General features: G+C 42.8%; 2 protein-coding genes across 4 annotated transcripts; one reads left to right on the top strand and one right to left on the bottom strand.

Annotated features, from left to right (window-relative positions):
• Nucleotides 1-4,479: 4,479 nt before the first annotated feature.
• LOC130461585 (uncharacterized) lies at nucleotides 4,480-9,987 on the bottom strand. Its single transcript, XM_056829738.1, has one exon. The coding sequence runs from the start codon at nucleotides 9,985-9,987 to the stop codon at nucleotides 4,480-4,482; it is 5,508 nt and encodes a 1,835-aa protein (XP_056685716.1).
• An 813-nt stretch (nucleotides 9,988-10,800) lies between these two features.
• On the top strand, nucleotides 10,801-13,709 carry LOC110777958 (uncharacterized). Of its 3 annotated transcripts, none has more exons than XM_056828278.1 (8): nucleotides 10,801-10,879; nucleotides 11,153-11,282; nucleotides 12,017-12,190; nucleotides 12,278-12,479; nucleotides 12,578-12,731; nucleotides 13,070-13,135; nucleotides 13,234-13,321; nucleotides 13,428-13,709. In XM_056828278.1, the coding sequence occupies exons 4-8, from the start codon at nucleotides 12,311-12,313 to the stop codon at nucleotides 13,530-13,532; spliced, it is 582 nt and encodes a 193-aa protein (XP_056684256.1). In that variant the 5' UTR covers nucleotides 10,801-10,879; nucleotides 11,153-11,282; nucleotides 12,017-12,190; nucleotides 12,278-12,310; the 3' UTR covers nucleotides 13,533-13,709. The 3 variants fall into 3 exon arrangements, with proteins under 3 accessions (XP_056684256.1, XP_056684257.1, XP_021838220.2); XM_021982528.2 differs by lacking the exon at nucleotides 10,801-10,879 and adding an exon at nucleotides 10,922-11,032; XM_056828279.1 differs by lacking the exons at nucleotides 10,801-10,879; nucleotides 13,070-13,135 and having other exon boundaries at nucleotides 10,915-11,282.
• The last annotated feature ends 4,359 nt before the right edge of the window (nucleotides 13,710-18,068 follow it).

Raw genomic sequence — 18,068 nt, 5'->3', positions numbered from 1 at the left:
CTGCGCGCGCTTGCCAGCGCTCGATCCTGCGAGCCATCGCTCGCTGCGCGAGGCATCGACGCTGGGCGTAGCACTCGTGGCACGCGAGCTTGCGCTCGCTGCGCGCGAGGCTCCGCACGCTTGCGCGAGCGTTGTGGCGCAGCTCGCTTGCTGCCCACACGCGACTGCTGTGCCTTGCTTTCGCCCTCGCTCATTCGTCCATTGCTCACGGCCCACGACACAAGGCAGGGCTGCTGCCTTGTGCTCGTGCACCATGGCCTTGCTCATTGCATTCGTGCCGCATGGGCGACGAGCTCCCTTGCTCGTCGTCACATGCCCGCACTATACAACACCCCTTAAGGGTAACACGTAGCGTCCATTGCTTTGTGCGTGCAAGTTATATGAGCGAATCGCATAAAATTTTAAAAATTTATATTTAAAATTAATGACAAATTAATAAATTAATATTAATTTCATAATTTTAGGGCGAAAAATCAAAAATTTATTATTCAATTGATTTCCGATTAACATGGATTCAATTCTAGGTCATAAAAATTTAAAATTTATCATAAATTTACAATTTTTATGGTGGTTTTTAATCATAGGTATCTAATTAAATTATAATTAATTATGAAAATCAAATTAATTCTAAATTATTCTAATTTTCAACAAATTAATCATAATTACAAATTAGATTGCATAATTAACAAGGCTAGGCATTCAAACTTGTTAAACATATACAGTAGGTCAATCAAAAATTCAAGATTTATCAACAAGAATCGCAAATATTTAATTTAACATCTTAAATTTACGAAATTTTGCATTCGAAAAACTAAAACCTCCGAAAAGTCATAGTTAGGCTTCGAATTTGAGAATTCTGGGTTCGGCCGAAAAATACTACTTTTGTTAAAATTTTAGAATGCCTTTTACATGCGGAATTGACACAAAAGTCACTCGATTTGGTTGAGTAACGAAGAAACTGCCGAAAAACTGCGTACGTATAATTAAATAAACGCAATTTGCAATTAATTAACAATTACGAAAATTAATCACCCCTTTTAATTCTTGCAAATTTGTAATATTTAACCATGTTCATGCAATTTAGATTATGAAAATAATAAGAGGCTCGTGATACCACTGTTAGGTTATGATACATATGACAATTCATAAATCATGCGGAAAAAACCATAAAGCCAGGAAAACATATTATTTACACATAATCATTTAGCATAGTTTAGATGCATACTCTTTGTTGCGTGCCTTCCCTAGCTGCGCCCGAACCGAACAAGAACAAGTCTTTAGGACTCCAAGTGTCGTCCCTCCGTAGATAGTCCACAGCACGTCCGGATCCGCCTTAAGATTGACCAACTAGGATCGCCCTTAAGGTACTATTATTTTCGGCACTTTATAGGCAAATGTGTGACTGAATTTTTCTCTCAAAAACTCACTTTGAATACTTGAATTCTCTATGTAAATATGTGACCCTAGGCACTTATTTATAGAGTTTATGGAAAGGAATTATAATCCTATTAGAATACAAATCTATTTAATTATAATCCAACTAGGACTCTAATTAAACAAACTTTATCTATTAGGATTAGATTTAATCATATTACGAATCCCGGTAGCCTTAGGATTCCGAGTAACACACACGAGTGGCGCACAAGCACCGCACACCCGCACGCAGGCCTTGAGGCCCACGCCGAGCGCACAGCGCAATGCCCACTGTCGCAGCCTTGTCCGCGCGCGCGCCCAAGCTTCGGCTGGGCCTGGCTTTTGCGCTGGGCCTGGTCGTATGCTTGGCGTGTGGTTGTTGCGCTTGGCTTGCTGGGCGATGGCCTGGCTTCGTGTTGGGCCTTCGTCCGGCAGGCCTCGTCCGATGCTAATTCGTACGATACGCTTCCGATTAAATTCTCGATTCCGGAATTCATTTCCGATACGAACAATATTTAATATTTCCGATTCTGGAATTAATTTCCGTTTCGAAAAAATATTTAATATTTTCGTTTCCGGAATTATTTTCCGATTTCGATAATATTTCCGATTCTGACAATATTTCCGTTTCCGGCAATATTTCCGATTCCGGTAATATTTCCATTTCCAATAATGTTTTCCGATACGTACCATGTTTCCGTTTACGACAACATCTAGGACTTGGATAATAATTATATTTCCGATACGATCCATATTTCCGTTTCCGGCAATATCATCGTTTCCGGAGTATTCATTTCTTGCCTTTGACGATCTCAGCTCCCACTGAAACCAAGATCCGTCGATTCCGAATATCCATAGATGGAGTATTTAATTCCATTAAATACTTGATCCGTTTACGTACTATTTGTGTGACCCTACGGGTTCAGTCAAGAGTAAGCTGTGGATTAATATAATTAATTCCACTTGAACTGAAGCGGCCTCTAGCTAGGCATTCAGCTCACTTGATCTCACTGAATTATTAACTTGTTAATTAATACTGAACCGCATTTATTAGACTTAACATTGAATGCATACTTGGACCAAGGGCATTATTTCCTTCACCTTACTGGCAGGCGTACTCGTGATTGTAACCAACCCTTCACTCGAGTGAATCGGTCTCGAGTGAACGATTCTGCGCAGCCTGCCCCTGACAAGTCTCAAGAGAAGTCTCCTGAAAAGGAGTTTGAATCGGCTGCAGATGTGAACATCGCAGGTCAAGGGAATGATGCTGCCGCGAATGTTGAGTCGATAGTCCAACCAGACTTGATGGTTGTGGATCTTATGACTCCAACCCGCCAGAATCAAGAGCAGGAGGTGAATGATACTGACGCTGCTGGTATGGGCCAGAAAACTCCTCCTCTCTTGCCTCCCATTCTTCACACCTCTTCTGGGTATGTTCGCCCTAGCCAGAGTGCTGGTACCAGCTCTGGTTTGAACATGGGTGTCTTTGTCCGTCCTGGGGAGTGGATTGAGAAGACTCCGATATGCCTAACCCCCAGGAAAATGAAGTACTTTGAGGTTCCTCCTGGTGAGCCTGATGAACCTTGGAATCCTAAGGTCGACCTTCTTCGTGGGGAATCGGTTCTTACTGATGACTGTAAGGGGGGCGGTTGTATGGGCTGGAGAGCTTTGAAGGATTTGGCTACTCCACGCGACAATCCTGCAGTCGAGATTGATGCGCCTGCTGCTCAGCACATGAATGATTTATACAAGGTACCTTATCTGGCATATATATTTTGATACATAGCTAGCTTTTGTTTTTACTGCCTCATTGGTTATGCTTATTGGTAGGCTGCTACTTCTGGGGTAGAACTGGTGAAGCTATACCTTTGCTACCAGGAGGAGAATGAGCAGCTCAAGCAGGCTCAGGCTGACAAGGATAAAGAGCTAGCTGATGCCAAACATGAGTTGCAGCAGAAACTAACTGAGCTTGAGAATTTGAAGACGCGCAACCAGGAGTTGGAAGATGTTGCCAAAAAGCTGGCTGCTGAAGAGGTCAAAACTAAAGAGCTGGTTGAGCAGTTGCGCGAAGCTGATGAGAAAGCCAAGACTGCTTACAGGACTGGAGCTCGAGATGGTGCCTTGCGTTTTACCCGTTCTCAAACTTACAGCAAGCGTATTACAGACAGCCATAATGGTGGTTGGTTCGCCGCCCATCGCTGTGGTGTGCATGGTATAGGCCTCACCAAGGAGGATTGTAAGGATATTGAGTATGCCTTTCTTGTGGAAAAGAAACATAAAGATCCGACTGGTTGGGAGACACAAATCATCCCTGAGGAGATCATCCAGAATGCAGATCCTTTGTTTCTCCCTCCAATCGAACTGAAAGAAGAGGATTATCTGGATCCCACCATGCTATCTTCCAGTACCAACCAGGCGGGTTTTTCACAAGATTGAAGATGCGGGCAGTCATCACCCAGGTAATCCTGCGGTTCATCTGGCGTTGTTTGTTATGAATTGTTTGTAACGCCTTTTTTTGGTATCAGCTGTTTGTGGCACCTTTTGCCTTGAGATATTTTAACTTGTCTGTATAAACTTTCTATTTGGTAAAGGGCACTTTGAGTAGTGCTTGTTTTACCCAGTGCCGTTTTAGCAGCTAACAAGTGTTAGTTCTGGTGTTGGCTGTCGATTTTATGTTATCTGAATGTGTTTTTATGTTTACATTGCTGCGCTGTTTTTGTGTTATATAATATTTTAAAATATTTGCTTGTACCTACTTTAAGGGTTTGAATCACGATTTTTTGCTTATACATCACCCCGAGTCAGCAAGCTGGTAGTAGCCTTGCTGACCTACTTTAAGGGTTTGATTCGTATCACCCCGATTCAGCAAGCTGGTAGTAGCCTTGCTGACCTACTTTAAGGGTTTGAATCACGATTTTTTGCTTATACATTACCCTGAGTCAGCAAGCTGGTAGTAGCCTTGCTGACCTACTTTAAGGGTTTGATTCTTTTGTTTTGAATTCCTCGACTTCCTTTCATTTCATGGACCATAACAGGCCTGGCTCAACCGGCCTTTTGGGTTAGTGTTTACACATAAAACTTTCTAAGGACGCTGGCGTTCCACGAGTTTTTCAATGCGACTCCCCCCATATCCATCAGCCTAAAAGCTCCTGGTACGATTTCTTCCCATATCTGATAGGGCCCCTCCCAGTTTGGGGTTAACTTTCCTTGGACCTTTGCCTTGCCTGTAGCTGCAGTTCTGCGGAGCACCAGGTCTCCTACTTCAAACTGCCTGTGCTTTACTCTTTTGTTGTAAGCATTAGTTATACGCTGTTTGTATGCCGCCGATCTGATTTCTGCTCTGAGTCTGATCTCTGGTAGAAAATCCAGCTCCTGTCTTAACAGTTGATCGTTCTTGTCTTCTTCATAATGCTGGATCCTGAATGTGGGTAACCCTACTTCTACTGGTATCACTGCTTCTGATCCGAAACATAGACGGAATGGGCTCTCTCCCGTTGCTTCCTTAACGGTGGTTCTATTTCCCCAAAGTATTTCAGGAACAATATCGGCCCAACCAGCCTTATAGTCATCTAGCTTTTTTCTCATTGCTGCCAGTATCTGCTTGTTGGCAGCTTCTGCCTGCCCATTGCTTTGGGGATGACAAACAGAAGAGTAGGCAAACTTGACTTTGTACAGACTCAAGAAACTTTGTACTGGCGAGCAATCAAACTGTACCCCATGGTCCATAACGATTGCCATTGGTAATCCGAACCTGGTGATTATATTTTTCCATATGAACTTTTTAACTTGATTTGCAGTTATCTTTGCCACTGGTTCTGCTTCTATCCATTTGGTGAAATAATCAACTGCCACTATCAAAAATTTTCTTCCACCAGATGCCGTTGTGAATGATCCCAGAATGTCCGTTCCCCACTGGGCGAATGGTACTGGATTTAGGATTGGCATGAGATCGTTTGCAGGACGATTGATGACTGCTGAGAAGACCTGACATTTTTCACATCTCTTGACGTACTCTTGTGCGTCTATTAACATTGTCGGCCAGTAGTATCCTTGCCTTTGGCATACCAGTGCGAGGGTTTTTCCTCCCTGATGATTTCCACAAATTCCCTCATGCATTTCTTCTATCAGTCGTGCCGATTCATATGCTGATATGCATCGTAACAGAGGCAAGCTGAAACCCCGCTTGTAGAGTTGACCTCTGATGATTATGAACCAGCATGAGTTCCTAGTCAACCTTCTTGCCTTCGTTTTTTCTGCAGGCAGTGTTCCATCTCTCTTGTATGCCCACATAGTGTCATACCATTCAGGTTGGCTTGTGATTACCATGACCTCTTTCCCCACTATCTTCGTGCTCCTTCGATGCATGACTTCCATCATTACTGACTTTATCAGAGCACTTGAGCTGGCCAGTTTTGACAGGGAGTCTGCCAACATGTTCTCTGATCGGGGTACTAATTTTATTTCGAAACTTTCCAACTGTACCACTGATTGTTTAAGCTTTTCGGCATATTGTTTCATGGATTCTTCCTTCGTTTCATACTCTCCTGAGAACAGGTTTGCTACCAACTGTGAGTCGGTTGTGAGTATGAGCCTACGAGCACCAGCCGCCATGCAGATCTGTATGCCAGCGATTGCGGCTTCGTATTCTGCCTCGTTGTTTGATGCCTGGAAAGAGAACTTAATAGCATACTCGAACTGGTCTCCTTCTGGTGAAGTAATTATTACCTCTGCTCCTGCCCCTGATTTGGTGACAGAGCCGTCTACTGCTACTTCCCATTTTCCTTCCTCTATTTCCTTCTCCAGATATGATGCTTCGACTATGAAGTCAGACAGTGCTTGGGCTTTTATAGCCGTTTTGGGCCGATACTCCATGTGAAATTCTGACAGTTCAATCGCCCATTTTAGGAGTCTACCTGATGTGTCCATTTTTTGCATTGCTTTTTCCAGTGGGTAGTTTGTGAGGACTTCAATTCCGTGTGCATCAAAGTAGGGTCTCAGTTTTCTGGTTGCAATCAGTACTGCCAATCCCAACTTTTCTATCAAGGAGTATCTCGTTTCTGCTTCTTGCAGGATGTGGCTGACAAAGTACACCGGTATCAGTGCTTTATCTTTATCTATGATCAGTACTGCTGCTACTGTGTGCTGAGAAGCAGATATGTATAGCTGCAGCGTGTCTCCTTCCTCTGGTCGGGCTATCGTGGGTAAGGCTTGCAGGTGCCGTTTTACTGCCTCAAAAGCTGCTTTTTCTGTTTCTCCCCACTTGAATTTCTTGTTTTGCTTTAATATGTTGAAGAAGGGCAACGACTTATCTGCTGATTTGCTAATGAACCGGGTCAATGCGGCCATTCTTCCTGTTAACTTTTGCACGTCTTTTATGCAACCGGGTTCTGGTAGGTTCATAATTGCTTCCACCTTATCTGGATTGGCGTCGATTCCCCTTTCGCTTACTAGGAAACCCAAGAACTTTCCTGATCGGACCCCGAATACACATTTCTTGGGGTTTAACTTCATCCTGAACTTCCTCAGAGTTTCGAAAGTTTCTCTCAAATCGTCAATGTGGTCGCTGGCCAATCGGTTTTTAACTATTGAATCATCCACATATACCTCTATGTTTCTCCCTTTCTGGGAAGCAAATACCCTATCTACCAGCTTCTGGTAGGTTGCTCCTACATTCTTCAACCCAAACGGCATAGCCTTATAACTGTACACCCCTGTATCTGTGATGAAGGCGGCCTTCTTTCTATCGGCCTTACACAAACTGACTTGGTGATACCCTGAGAAGGCATCCAGGAAACTCAAAAGAGCATGGCCACTGGTTAAATCTACCAATCTATCGATTCGTGGCAACGGATAGCAGTCCTTGGGGCATGCCCCATTCAGGTTGGTAAAATCCACGCACATTCGCCAACTTCCATTTGACTTTTTTACCATGACCACGGTGGCCAACCATTCGGGGTAGTCACAAACTTCTATGAACCCTGCTTCCAGCAATTTTTCCACTTCTTCCCTTATTGCAGCATTTTTTCCATTGGAGAAATTTCTCTTCTTTTGCTTCACCGGCCTGACTGACTTGTCCACATTCAGACGGTGCACTATAATGTCCGGGCTGATACCGGGCATTTCATCTGCAGAGAAGGCGAAAACATCCGCATGTTCTCGCAGTAGGCCGATAAGATTGACCTGCTGATCTGCTTCCATATCGGCACCTATTCGTACCGTTTTTTCCGGAATTCCTTCTACCAACTCAATTTCTCGAGTTTCCCCATCTGCAGCCGGCCTTGGGATGCAAGCAGGCCTTTCATCAAAATTTTCCATGCTCAGATCCCCTCTCTTTCTTTTGGTTGGCATGTTTGCTTCTCGGGCGAGGTTGGTTTTCGGCACCATCCTTCCTGGTGCCTTTATCGCTGTCAGATAACACGATCTAGCAGTCTCCTGACTGCCATGTACTCTTTCCGTTCTTTCCAGATTCGAGAGATATATCATAGTCAAATGATAAGTGGACACCACCGCCTGGGCATCATGAATGAACGGTCGACCAATTATTACATTATACGCTGCTGGTACTTTTATTACCAAAAAATCGACCATTAAGTCCCTGGCTGATACTCCTCTACCCACTTGAACCGGTAAACGGATACTGCCTTCTGGGTAGACGCTGGCTCCAGAGAATCCGATAACGGGATAGTTTACCCTTGCTAACTCTCCGTGATCTATGTTCAACTGGGTGAAAGCTTCCCAGAATATGATGTTCGCAGAGCTGCCTCCATCAATCAGGCATCTCTTGACAGGGAAGTTTGCTATCTCGAGCTCCAGTACCAGCGGGTCATCATGGGGGTATATGATGCCGCGACAATCCTCCGAAGTGAACGTGATGACCGGTAGGGGGGTTGGTTCCGGCCATTTCCTTGCACTATGGTAACTCACGAGGTGCCTGTGTTCCTCTAGATTTTTTATTGCCCCGCTAACTGTACCTCCATGCACGGGCCCTCCTGAGATCACCCAGATAGTGGGTCTTTTTCCCCTGTCACCCCCATCTTTACTCGTTTCCGGTAATGACCGGATTTCTTGTCGGGGTGGTGGTGCCTGTTCAATCCTACCAGCGGGCTGTGAATACCCCGGCTGGGTAGGTATATATGGGGCATGACTATGCGAACTGCCCTGCCTATTATTTCCTCCCTGGCCTTCCTGCCGAATCCTGTACTGGGACAGGTATCCCTTTCTTACCAGCTCTTCAATGTTATCTTTGAGCTCTTTACAGTGCTCCGTGTAATGACCATGATCATTATGAAAAGCACAAAAATTCTTATTGTTACCTGGTGCATCCATTGGTAACGGCTTTCTCCATGCTGCTGATTTGTTCACTGCGTAGATAGTAGCTCTGGCGGTGTTGAGCGGGGTGTAGACCTGATAAGCCCCTACCGGCTGTCTATTCTGATATCCCCCTCTCTGCTGATGGCTCTCCTTTCTACTGCTATCCTTTCGGTAACTGTGTTGTTGTATGGGAACATGATCTTTCCTGGCCGATTGTACTGCCTGATTTCCCCCCATGGGTGATATTAGCATCAGTTCATCACTTCTGATATACTCATTTGCTTTTCTCAAGGCCTCCCCCAGGGAGGTAAATGATTTTCTTCCCAGGTACCTTTTGAACTCGCACTCTTGCATTCCTCTTAACAGAGCCAAAACGGCTATTTCTTGCTGTAAATCTGGTATGGTGATGGATTCATTGTTAAATCGGGTGAGGTACTCTCTCAACGGCTCTTTCGGCCTTTGTGAGATTGACATCAATTCTCCGGATGTTTTCTTTCGTTCAACCTTGCTAATGAACCGTCTCACAAAATCCTCTTGTATCTGCCGAAAGCTAAATATCGATCCAGCCGGCAACTTCTTATACCAGTCGGCTGCCACCCCTGACAAGGTGGTTTGGAACACTTTGCACCACATGGCATCTGAGTCAGAATACAACATCATGTGTTGTTCGAAAGCGCTGGAATGATTTTCGGGGTCTGTGGTTCCGTTGTATTTGCACGTTGGCATCTTTACCTTCTCCATAGGCTGTTCCAGAATACCTCTGCATAGTGGGGAGTCTTTAGGGTGTATGGTTCGTCTCATCGGCTCCTGATGAGGCATATATCCTTCGTATCTATTCCACCTAGACTGTGGAGATTGCACGATGTACTCCTCGTGGTATGGTGTCGATTCCCTACCAGCAGGAACCGACCCCTCTTGCTTTGATACTGACTCTCGGCGTCTAGTGGACCTTTCTCTGCGCCGAGAACTATGCCTTTTTCTTCTGCCCGGATTTTCACTGCAGATAAGTATTGGTTCAGGTTGTGCTGGCAGTACCACTTCATGCTCTAGGGTTTCGTAGAGATTCCTAACTGGCATCGCGCCCGGGCGACTACCGGTAACCACGATCTGATTTCCTTCTGTCCTCCCCGAGGACAGTTCAGCCATTGCCTTCATGACGGCCGAAGCCGTCAGAAGCTGTTGTGGTGTGAACCTTTGGGACAACGCCGAGAGGTTGCTCTGAATCTGTGGGGGGGATGGAGAATCCTGTGCCCTTTCTTCCATGGACGTCTCATCCTCTATGAGCACGTCGTTCGGGTTTTCAAAACCTGGGGGTGGAATGCTTATCTGTGACTTGAGTACTTTTGGGGGAGGATTGGTAAGTGGTGTGACTTGGCTGGTTGAGACAGGTAAGAGAGAAGGTTTGACTATCGTGGCTTGTGCTACTGATGTTGGTGTGATCACTGCTGATTGTGGGAGATTGTTGTTTTTTCTAGATTTTTTGTTGTTGGTATCCATGGTGGCTGATTAGCTTGACAAGATTGGGAAGTCCCCTCCTTCTAGCGCCAATTGTTCCGGTAAGAATTGGGAACGGTTGGAGAGGTCTTGTTGGTCGTGTATTGCTGTTATCCTGATGGTATCCTGCGCAGGTAACAAAGATGAACTAGCCTCGAGGGTGATTCGAGGATCCCCCTCCGATGCTAAAGTCAGGTATGGTAAGTAATAAGTATTTTAGGTTTGGTGAAAATGATTGTGATCGCGTACCTTTTGTAATAAATGAAGCTCATATATATAGGCGCGGGTCGGGCGTACGGACAAATGAGTCCTACCCGATTGATAGCGACCCGTTGACTTCTTGATTGATCACGTGCTGCCTCCCTACCGGCTTTTAAGAGATGCTGGTAGGGAATAAAAGCTGCCGTTAAGAATTCTTGGCTATTATCCTTAACTGGTTGGGAATGCTAGCATACCCGTACAACTAGCCCCCTCAGAGTGAGCATATCTGTCTTGACTGATGTGCTTGCTCTGAAAATAGTGCTCTCCCTACACTATGTAATTTGTCTAATCAAATATGAGAACATAATAAAACCCTTTCTTTTCTTTTCTTTTCTTTTCCTCCCGAATCCCCTCAACCAAACTAAGACTACGCGCTTGGGAGCATGTACTACGTACTAAGGTAACAGCTTGAAACAAAATACTTATTTTTTACTTTCTTTATAAAGTGTACGTCCGATTAAAAAACTGAAGGGGTATCGGTGTTTGGTATTTCTGTATGCTTTGAAGCCAAATTAGGATTGAATGGAAAGGATGAACACATCAATTGTTTATTGTATAATTTTGATTGTTTATTTTTGTTTGTTTCATCCCAAATATTTCTTGAATTCCTGAAAGACCTAATTTGTTTTTTTTTTTTTTTAATTTAATGGTGGTCCTGTCCCTGAGAAAACAGCCACGGAGGAGGATGATGGTGAAAAGATTGTCCCTGAGAAAACAGTCATGGAGGAGTATGGTAATGGTGGTCAAAAGATTGTCCCTGAGAAGGCTGTTTATGTTGATCCTTCAAGCCGTTGTTCATCGAGGTAGCGTTAATTACACAGTTAATTTTACGCTTAAATTACACAGTTAATTTTGTGCAATGGTAATTTTTGTGATGCTTGTTGGTAATTAAATTAGCATCAGCTTTTATATCCTGAGTTAATAAATAGGAAAAGAATAGAATTTGCATTTAGGGTGTGATTTGAAAAGCTAACACAAAAGGGTCTTCACTCTTCAGTATCCTGCCTTTGTCTCTCAAATTAATCTTCTGCGAGGGAATTGAGTTTGAGAAAATAATTAACATTATGTTTTTCTTTTTCTTTTACCTCTGATTATGGTCCCTTTGGCCTGCCTTTTCTCAAGCATTGGTCCTTGAAAGTTGAAAGTTGTGTTCAGCTCCTGCTTTCATAAGAGGTTGACCTCATGTTTATGCTCTTTTTTTTCCATTTATTATTATTGTTTTTAATGTTAGAAGATCAGGAATTACAATGTGTGGCTCAGCCATCAGTCGAATGGAAGCAAAACATGGCAACGTTTTCTGAAATAATGACTAGTATATAGTTGGAACAAATACCATCACTATAATGCAATATCCGAGGTAAAAGTTTTAAGCTTTAACCTTATACTGTTACTAACACAACTTGATACCACAATTTTAAGATATTGTGACTGCACCTTCTTTCTAATCTCACCACGTTGTGATACCCACCACATAATACAGGTTTTTTTTCATGTATTTTACAAATTGATTTGATTTTGGTTTAACTTTGTCTTCTAGTTTCAACTCAGACAAGAGTTCCTATGAATTGTTGTACGAAGATATTTTGAGAAGGGCTCGTAACGTACTCGTGCTTGCCAGACAAAGAGTGAAGACAAGACAGGGGATTTCATTCAGGAAGAAAAATGGAGCTCTTGGGCTAACAAAGCCCTTTAATATTATAATTCCAAGCAGGTTGTCCCCGTCCTTCCTTCTGATTTTGTGGTAAAATGCATATGCTTTCATGTAAACGTGTTTTTTTGGGTTTGGACTTCATTTCAGAATGCCAAGTTCAGGCTTGTGAAGGTCGCAGCAATGGTGCAAAATGCTGTGATGCCGAAAGCGAAGGTTCATATTAATTTTGTGGCTAAATCAGATGATGATGATTCCTTCCAACTCTTTTTCTCAGAAATGTATGTCCCGTGGAATAAAGGACTTGAAACTGACAAACAAGGGTGTTGTATCTTGGAGCTGGTTGATTCAGGTAATGACATCAACATTTTTGGGTGGAGTTAGTTGTTTGAGCTTTAATTAATTTTGGACTAGGTATAATTGTAATTGTTTCACCAAAATGTGATGCAGGGAATCCAAATTCTAGTATGTGTCAATTATGCTGGTATCCTGGATGTACATTAATGCATCCTACACCTGGATACGGTTTTCGCTCTGCCAGTGGAGATCCGTTTACTGATTTGGAGTCTCGCTTTCCTCCGCAAGTGACGCTTTTCTCAAGCAGGTTAAAACATTAATAAATGCCAATTGCAGCTGTTAGACTAAGGGATCAACTTTATAGAACTCTTAAGGGGAAATTGTTTGAAACTAATTTATCCTTGTTTGGTAGCATTATAAATGATCAAGTAACACTGGTAAGGTTATGGAAATTTTGGAATGAGTGCTTAATTATGTTAAAAGGTTTGTTGTCATTTTTAATACTGTGGTTAATTATGAGATCGAATGTTTTGGAGGAAGGATACTATAAAGAATCCATCCTCATTTTTTCGGATTTTCAGTTAGTTCAAACAAAACTCTTATAACTTTTAATACTTCGTATTAAAATTAAATTGTGCTGTACAGCCCTGGCAGAATGAAGAAATCGCCGTTTTTCGAGGGGATTCCTCTAGGAGATTTTAAATATCCGTCGTGAGTGATTATGGATTTTAAACAAGTAGTAATTTATTCCAAGCGAATTAATTACAGATGATTTTTATTTTAAAAACTGTGTTTGTGAAACTTTTCAGATTATTGCCCATGCCACTGCTTCCTGATCCTAGGATTGAGCTGATTCCTGATGCCAAGAAAGTCCTAGAACAGTATAATTCCAATAAGGTTTGCCTACGTACACTTGATTCTTGCCCTTTTTATTTTTACTTTGGCTATGATGCACTATGTACGTTCTCCCTCTTATTAGCTTGGGTTATGTGATTTATTTCAGCATTCTAACTTCAAGTTTAAGGAGGTGACAGCGGTGAAAACGACTCACCCTTGGCAATATGCTATTCATATGAATTTTGTTATGAATTCTAGAGTTACTAGCTAGAATTCTTGTAACATAATGTAACCTAAGAATTGACTAAGACTTGATGTAAGAAATTGATGTAAGAATTAATGTTGTCCATTATGGTTTTTAGGAGTTTCGGTAAGTTAAGTTTCCTATTCTTTGTATAAATAGTTGTACATATTGTAATACAAGGATATACTTTTCTCCTCATATTTATGTGTGTGTGAGTTTAACATGGTATCAAGCCATCTCTAAATTAGAGATTTTTTCCCCTTTCAAATAGACGTGTTCTTGCATTTTTTTTATATTCTTTGCTGCTGTTTGCGCAATTTCCGTTTGTGTTTCATGGGTGATGATGATAAATCTAAGGCTCCTCGCTATGAGCCATTTTCTGAATACTACCTTCACCCGAGTGAAGGTACAGGGGCAGTCAGCCCTATCCTGCTGAAAGGAGACAACTACGAGGAATGGTTTCGTTCCCTACGCAATAATCTCCGTGCAAAAAACAAACTCGGCTTCATCGATGGTACCATTGATGTTCCAGATGCAACATCGGATGATTTTAATCAATGGGGTATTGTTAATTCTATGCTTGTTGCTTGGATTTTTAATACTTTAGATGTGTCTGTTCGTTCTACTATGCGTTTTCCTGAGAATGTTAAGTCTTTATGGGATGATTTGCGGGATAGATATTCTCTGGGGAACGGGCCTCGTATTCTTGAATTAAAAAATAAAATTACTGATTGTAAACAAAGGGGGAGACCTGTGGCTGTATATTATGGTGAATTAAGTAGTTTACAATATGAATTGTCTAGTTATACAAAATTGCCTACGTGTACGTGTTCCGCTGCTAATGAGTATGTCCAGATTCGTGAAACAGAGATGCTCCATCAATTTTGTATTGGTCTCGAATCAAAGAAATTTGGGAGTGTTGTTTCCAATTTGTTAATGATGGATCATTTGCCATCTCTCAATGTTGCTTATTCTCGTGTGATTGCTGATGAGAGAAAGCAAACTGTTTCGGAGGCTCAAGAAAACCCCCGTCCCGATGTAGTGGGGTTTGCAACCAATGGTGTGGCGTATTCTCGTTCTGGTAAGGTTGTTGGAGACTCTGATGGTAGGCTATGTACTCATTGTGGTCGAGCAGGACATGAGAAAGACAAGTGCTTTGAACTTGTTGGATTTCCTGAATGGTATGTTGGTGGTTCGCGTGGTGGTCGTGGGGGCAGGTCTGCCTCAGGCAATGGAAGTCGTGGTTCCGGTCGCAGTGGGCGCAATTCTGGTCGTGGCTTCACTGCAAATGTTGGTAGTTCCCGTGGTGGCAGTACCCAGGAAGTTGGTGAGGCTGATAGAAGCAGTGCACCAACACTGACTGATGAGCAATGGGCTCAATTCATGGTTGCATTCAATCGGTCTAAACCATCTTCTTCGTCGTCCGAAAAATTAAACGGTACGTATGGTTTCAGTGATTGGATAATTGATACAGGATGCTCAAATCACATGTCGGGTAATCTCTCTTTATTCACAAATTTGCGTGATATTTCATCACCTGTTGGTATGCCTAACTGAAGGAAATAATGCCCTTGGTCCAAGTATGCATTCTATGTTAAGTCTAATAAATGCGGTTCAGTATTAATTAACAAGTTAATAATTCAGTGAGATCAAGTGAGCTGAATGCCTAGCTAGAGGCCGCTTCAGTTCAAGTGGAATTAATGATATTAATCCACAGCTTACTCTTGACTGAACCCGTAGGGTCACACAAATAGTACGTAAACGGATCAAGTATTTAATGGTATTAAATACTCCATCTATGAATATTCGGAACCGACGGATCTTGGTTTCAGTGGGAGCTAAGATCGTCACAGGCAAGAAATGAATACTCCGGAAACGATGATATTGCCGGAAACGGAAATATGGATCGTATCGGAAATATGAATATTATCCAAGTCGTAGATGTTGCCGGAAACGGGAACATGGTACGTATCGGAAAATATTATTGGAAATGGAAATATTACCAGAATCGGAAATATTGCCGGAAACGGAAATATTGTCAGAATCGGAAATATTGCCGGACGGAAAATAATTCCGGAAACGGAAATATTAAATATTTGTTCGAAACGGAAATTAATTCCGGAATCGGAAATATTAAATATTGTTCGTATCGGAAATAGATTCCGGAAATGGAAATTTAATCGGAAGCGTATCGTACGAATTAGCATCGGACGAGGCTTGCCGGACGAAGGCCCAGCACGAAGCCGGGGCCATCGCCCAGCAAGCATGCGCGCCACAAGCCCAGCCAAGGCAGCGCCCAGGCCTACCGCAAGGCAGGCCCAGCGCGCGCCAAGGGCCACGGCTGCGTGGGCCGTGATGCGCGGGCTGCTGCTCGCACGCGCATGGGCAGCCCTTGTGGCTGCCGTGTGTGTGTGAGTTTGTGCTCATGCATGATTCCTGAATCTGCAAGAGTCAGTGTATGATTAAATGTCTATTCCTAATTGGATAAATTAATTAAATAGAATTCATGTAGGATTCTAATTCCAATTAATTCGCATCCTACTAGGATTACGATTCCTTTTCCATAACTCTATAAATAAAGGCCTAGGGGTCATAATTTATACACAAGTTTCAAAGTATTCAAAAGTGAGTTTTTGAGAGAAAATTAAAACACATCTTGCTCATAAAAGTGCCGAATTTTCTAAGTACCTTAAGGGCGATTCTAGTTGGTCAATCTTAAGGCGGATCCGGACGTGCTGTGGACTATCTACGGAGGGACGACATTTGGAGTCCTAAAAGACTTGTTCTTGTTCGGTTCGGGCGCAGCTAGGGAGGGCACGCAACAAAGAGTATGCATCTAATTATGCTATATGATTATGTGTAAATAATATGTTGTCCTGGGTTAATGGTTGTTTCCGCATGATCTATGTAATGTCATATGTATCATAACCTAACAGTGGTATCACGAGCCCCTTATTATTTTCATAATCTAAATTGCATGAACATGGTTAAATATTACAAATTTGCAAGAATTAAAAGGGGTGATTAATTTTCGTAATTGTTAATTAATTGCAAATTGCGTTTATTTAATTATATGTACGCAGTTTTTCGGCAGTTTCTTCATTACTCATCCGAATTGAGTGATTTTTGTGTCAATTCCGCATGTAAAAGGCATTCTAAAATTTTGACAAAAATAGTATTTTTCTGCCGAACCCAGAATTCTCAAATTCGAAGCCTAACTATGACTTTTCGAAGGTTTTAGTTTTTCGGATGCAAAATTTCGTAAATTTAAGATGTTAAATTAAATATTTGCGATTCCTGTTGATAAATCTTAAATTTTTGATTGACCTACTGCATATGTTTAACAAGTTTGAATGCCTAGTCTTGTTAATTATGCAATCTAATTTGTAATTATGATTAATTTGTTGAAAATTAGAATAATTTAGAATTAATTTGATTTTCATAATTAATTGTAATTTAATTAGAAACCTATGATTAAAAACCACCATAAAAATTGTAAATTTACGATAAATTTTAAAATTTTTATGACCTAGACTTGAATCCATAACAATCGGAAATCAATTGGATAATAAATTTTCGATTTTTCGCCCTAAAATTATGAAATTAATAATATTTATTAATTTGTCATTAATTTTAAATATAAAATTTTAAAATTTTTATGCGATTCGTTCATATAACTTGCACGCACGAAGCAATGGACGCTTCGTGTTACCCTTAAGGGGTGTTGTATAATGCGGGCATGCGACGACGAGCAAGGGAGCTCGTCGCCCGTGCGGCACGAATGCAATGAGCAAGGGCGTAGTGCACGAGCATAAGGCAGCAGCCCTGCCTTGTGTCGTGTGCCACGAGCAATGAACGAATGGGCATGGGCGAAGGGCGAGCCAAGGCAGTCGCGTGTGGGCAGCAAGCGAGCTGCGCCACAACGCGCGCTGCCTCGCACAAGTGCGCGCAGCCTCGCGCGCAGCGAGCGCAAGCTCGCGTGCCACGAGCGCTGCGCACAGCATCACTCGCGCGCACAGCGCGCGATGTCGCCCGCCCAGCGAGCGATGTCGCGCACCAGCGAGCGATGGCTCGCGCGCGCGCAGCGAGCGATCTCGCGCGCGCAGCGAGCGATCTCGCGCGCCAGCGAGCGATCTCGCGCCCCAGCGAGCGATCTCGCGCCCCAGCGAGCGATGGCTCGCGCGCGCAGCGAGCGAGCTTGCGCGCCCAGCGAGCGATCTCGCGCGCCAGCGAGCGATGTCGCGCGCGCGCGCTGCGAGCGATAGCTCGCGTGCGATGGGCGCTGTGCGGAGGCTTGCGATAGGACAGCAGCAGCTATGCGACGAGCGCATGGGCTGCGCGCACATGGCCAGCAATGGCTGTGTGCGTACGGCCCATGGGCGTGCAACGCGTAGGGTGTTTGCGTTACGATTAGATCGTTTTGAATGTTTAATTTGAAAAATTCAGTTCACGTAATTTTAATTAATTTTAAAATTAATAATTTGAATTAATTTCTTGGATTTTAATTTTGAATATTATAATTATAATAAATGGAATTTATTCTAATTATTTTACTAAAATTAA

The sequence above is a fragment of the Spinacia oleracea genome, chromosome 5 (assembly GCF_020520425.1).
Source record: "Spinacia oleracea cultivar Varoflay chromosome 5, BTI_SOV_V1, whole genome shotgun sequence".
Taxonomy (NCBI): domain Eukaryota; kingdom Viridiplantae; phylum Streptophyta; class Magnoliopsida; order Caryophyllales; family Amaranthaceae; genus Spinacia; species Spinacia oleracea.
The sequence above is the reverse complement of the archived record's forward strand: the minus strand, read 5'-3'. Positions and strand labels throughout refer to the sequence as shown.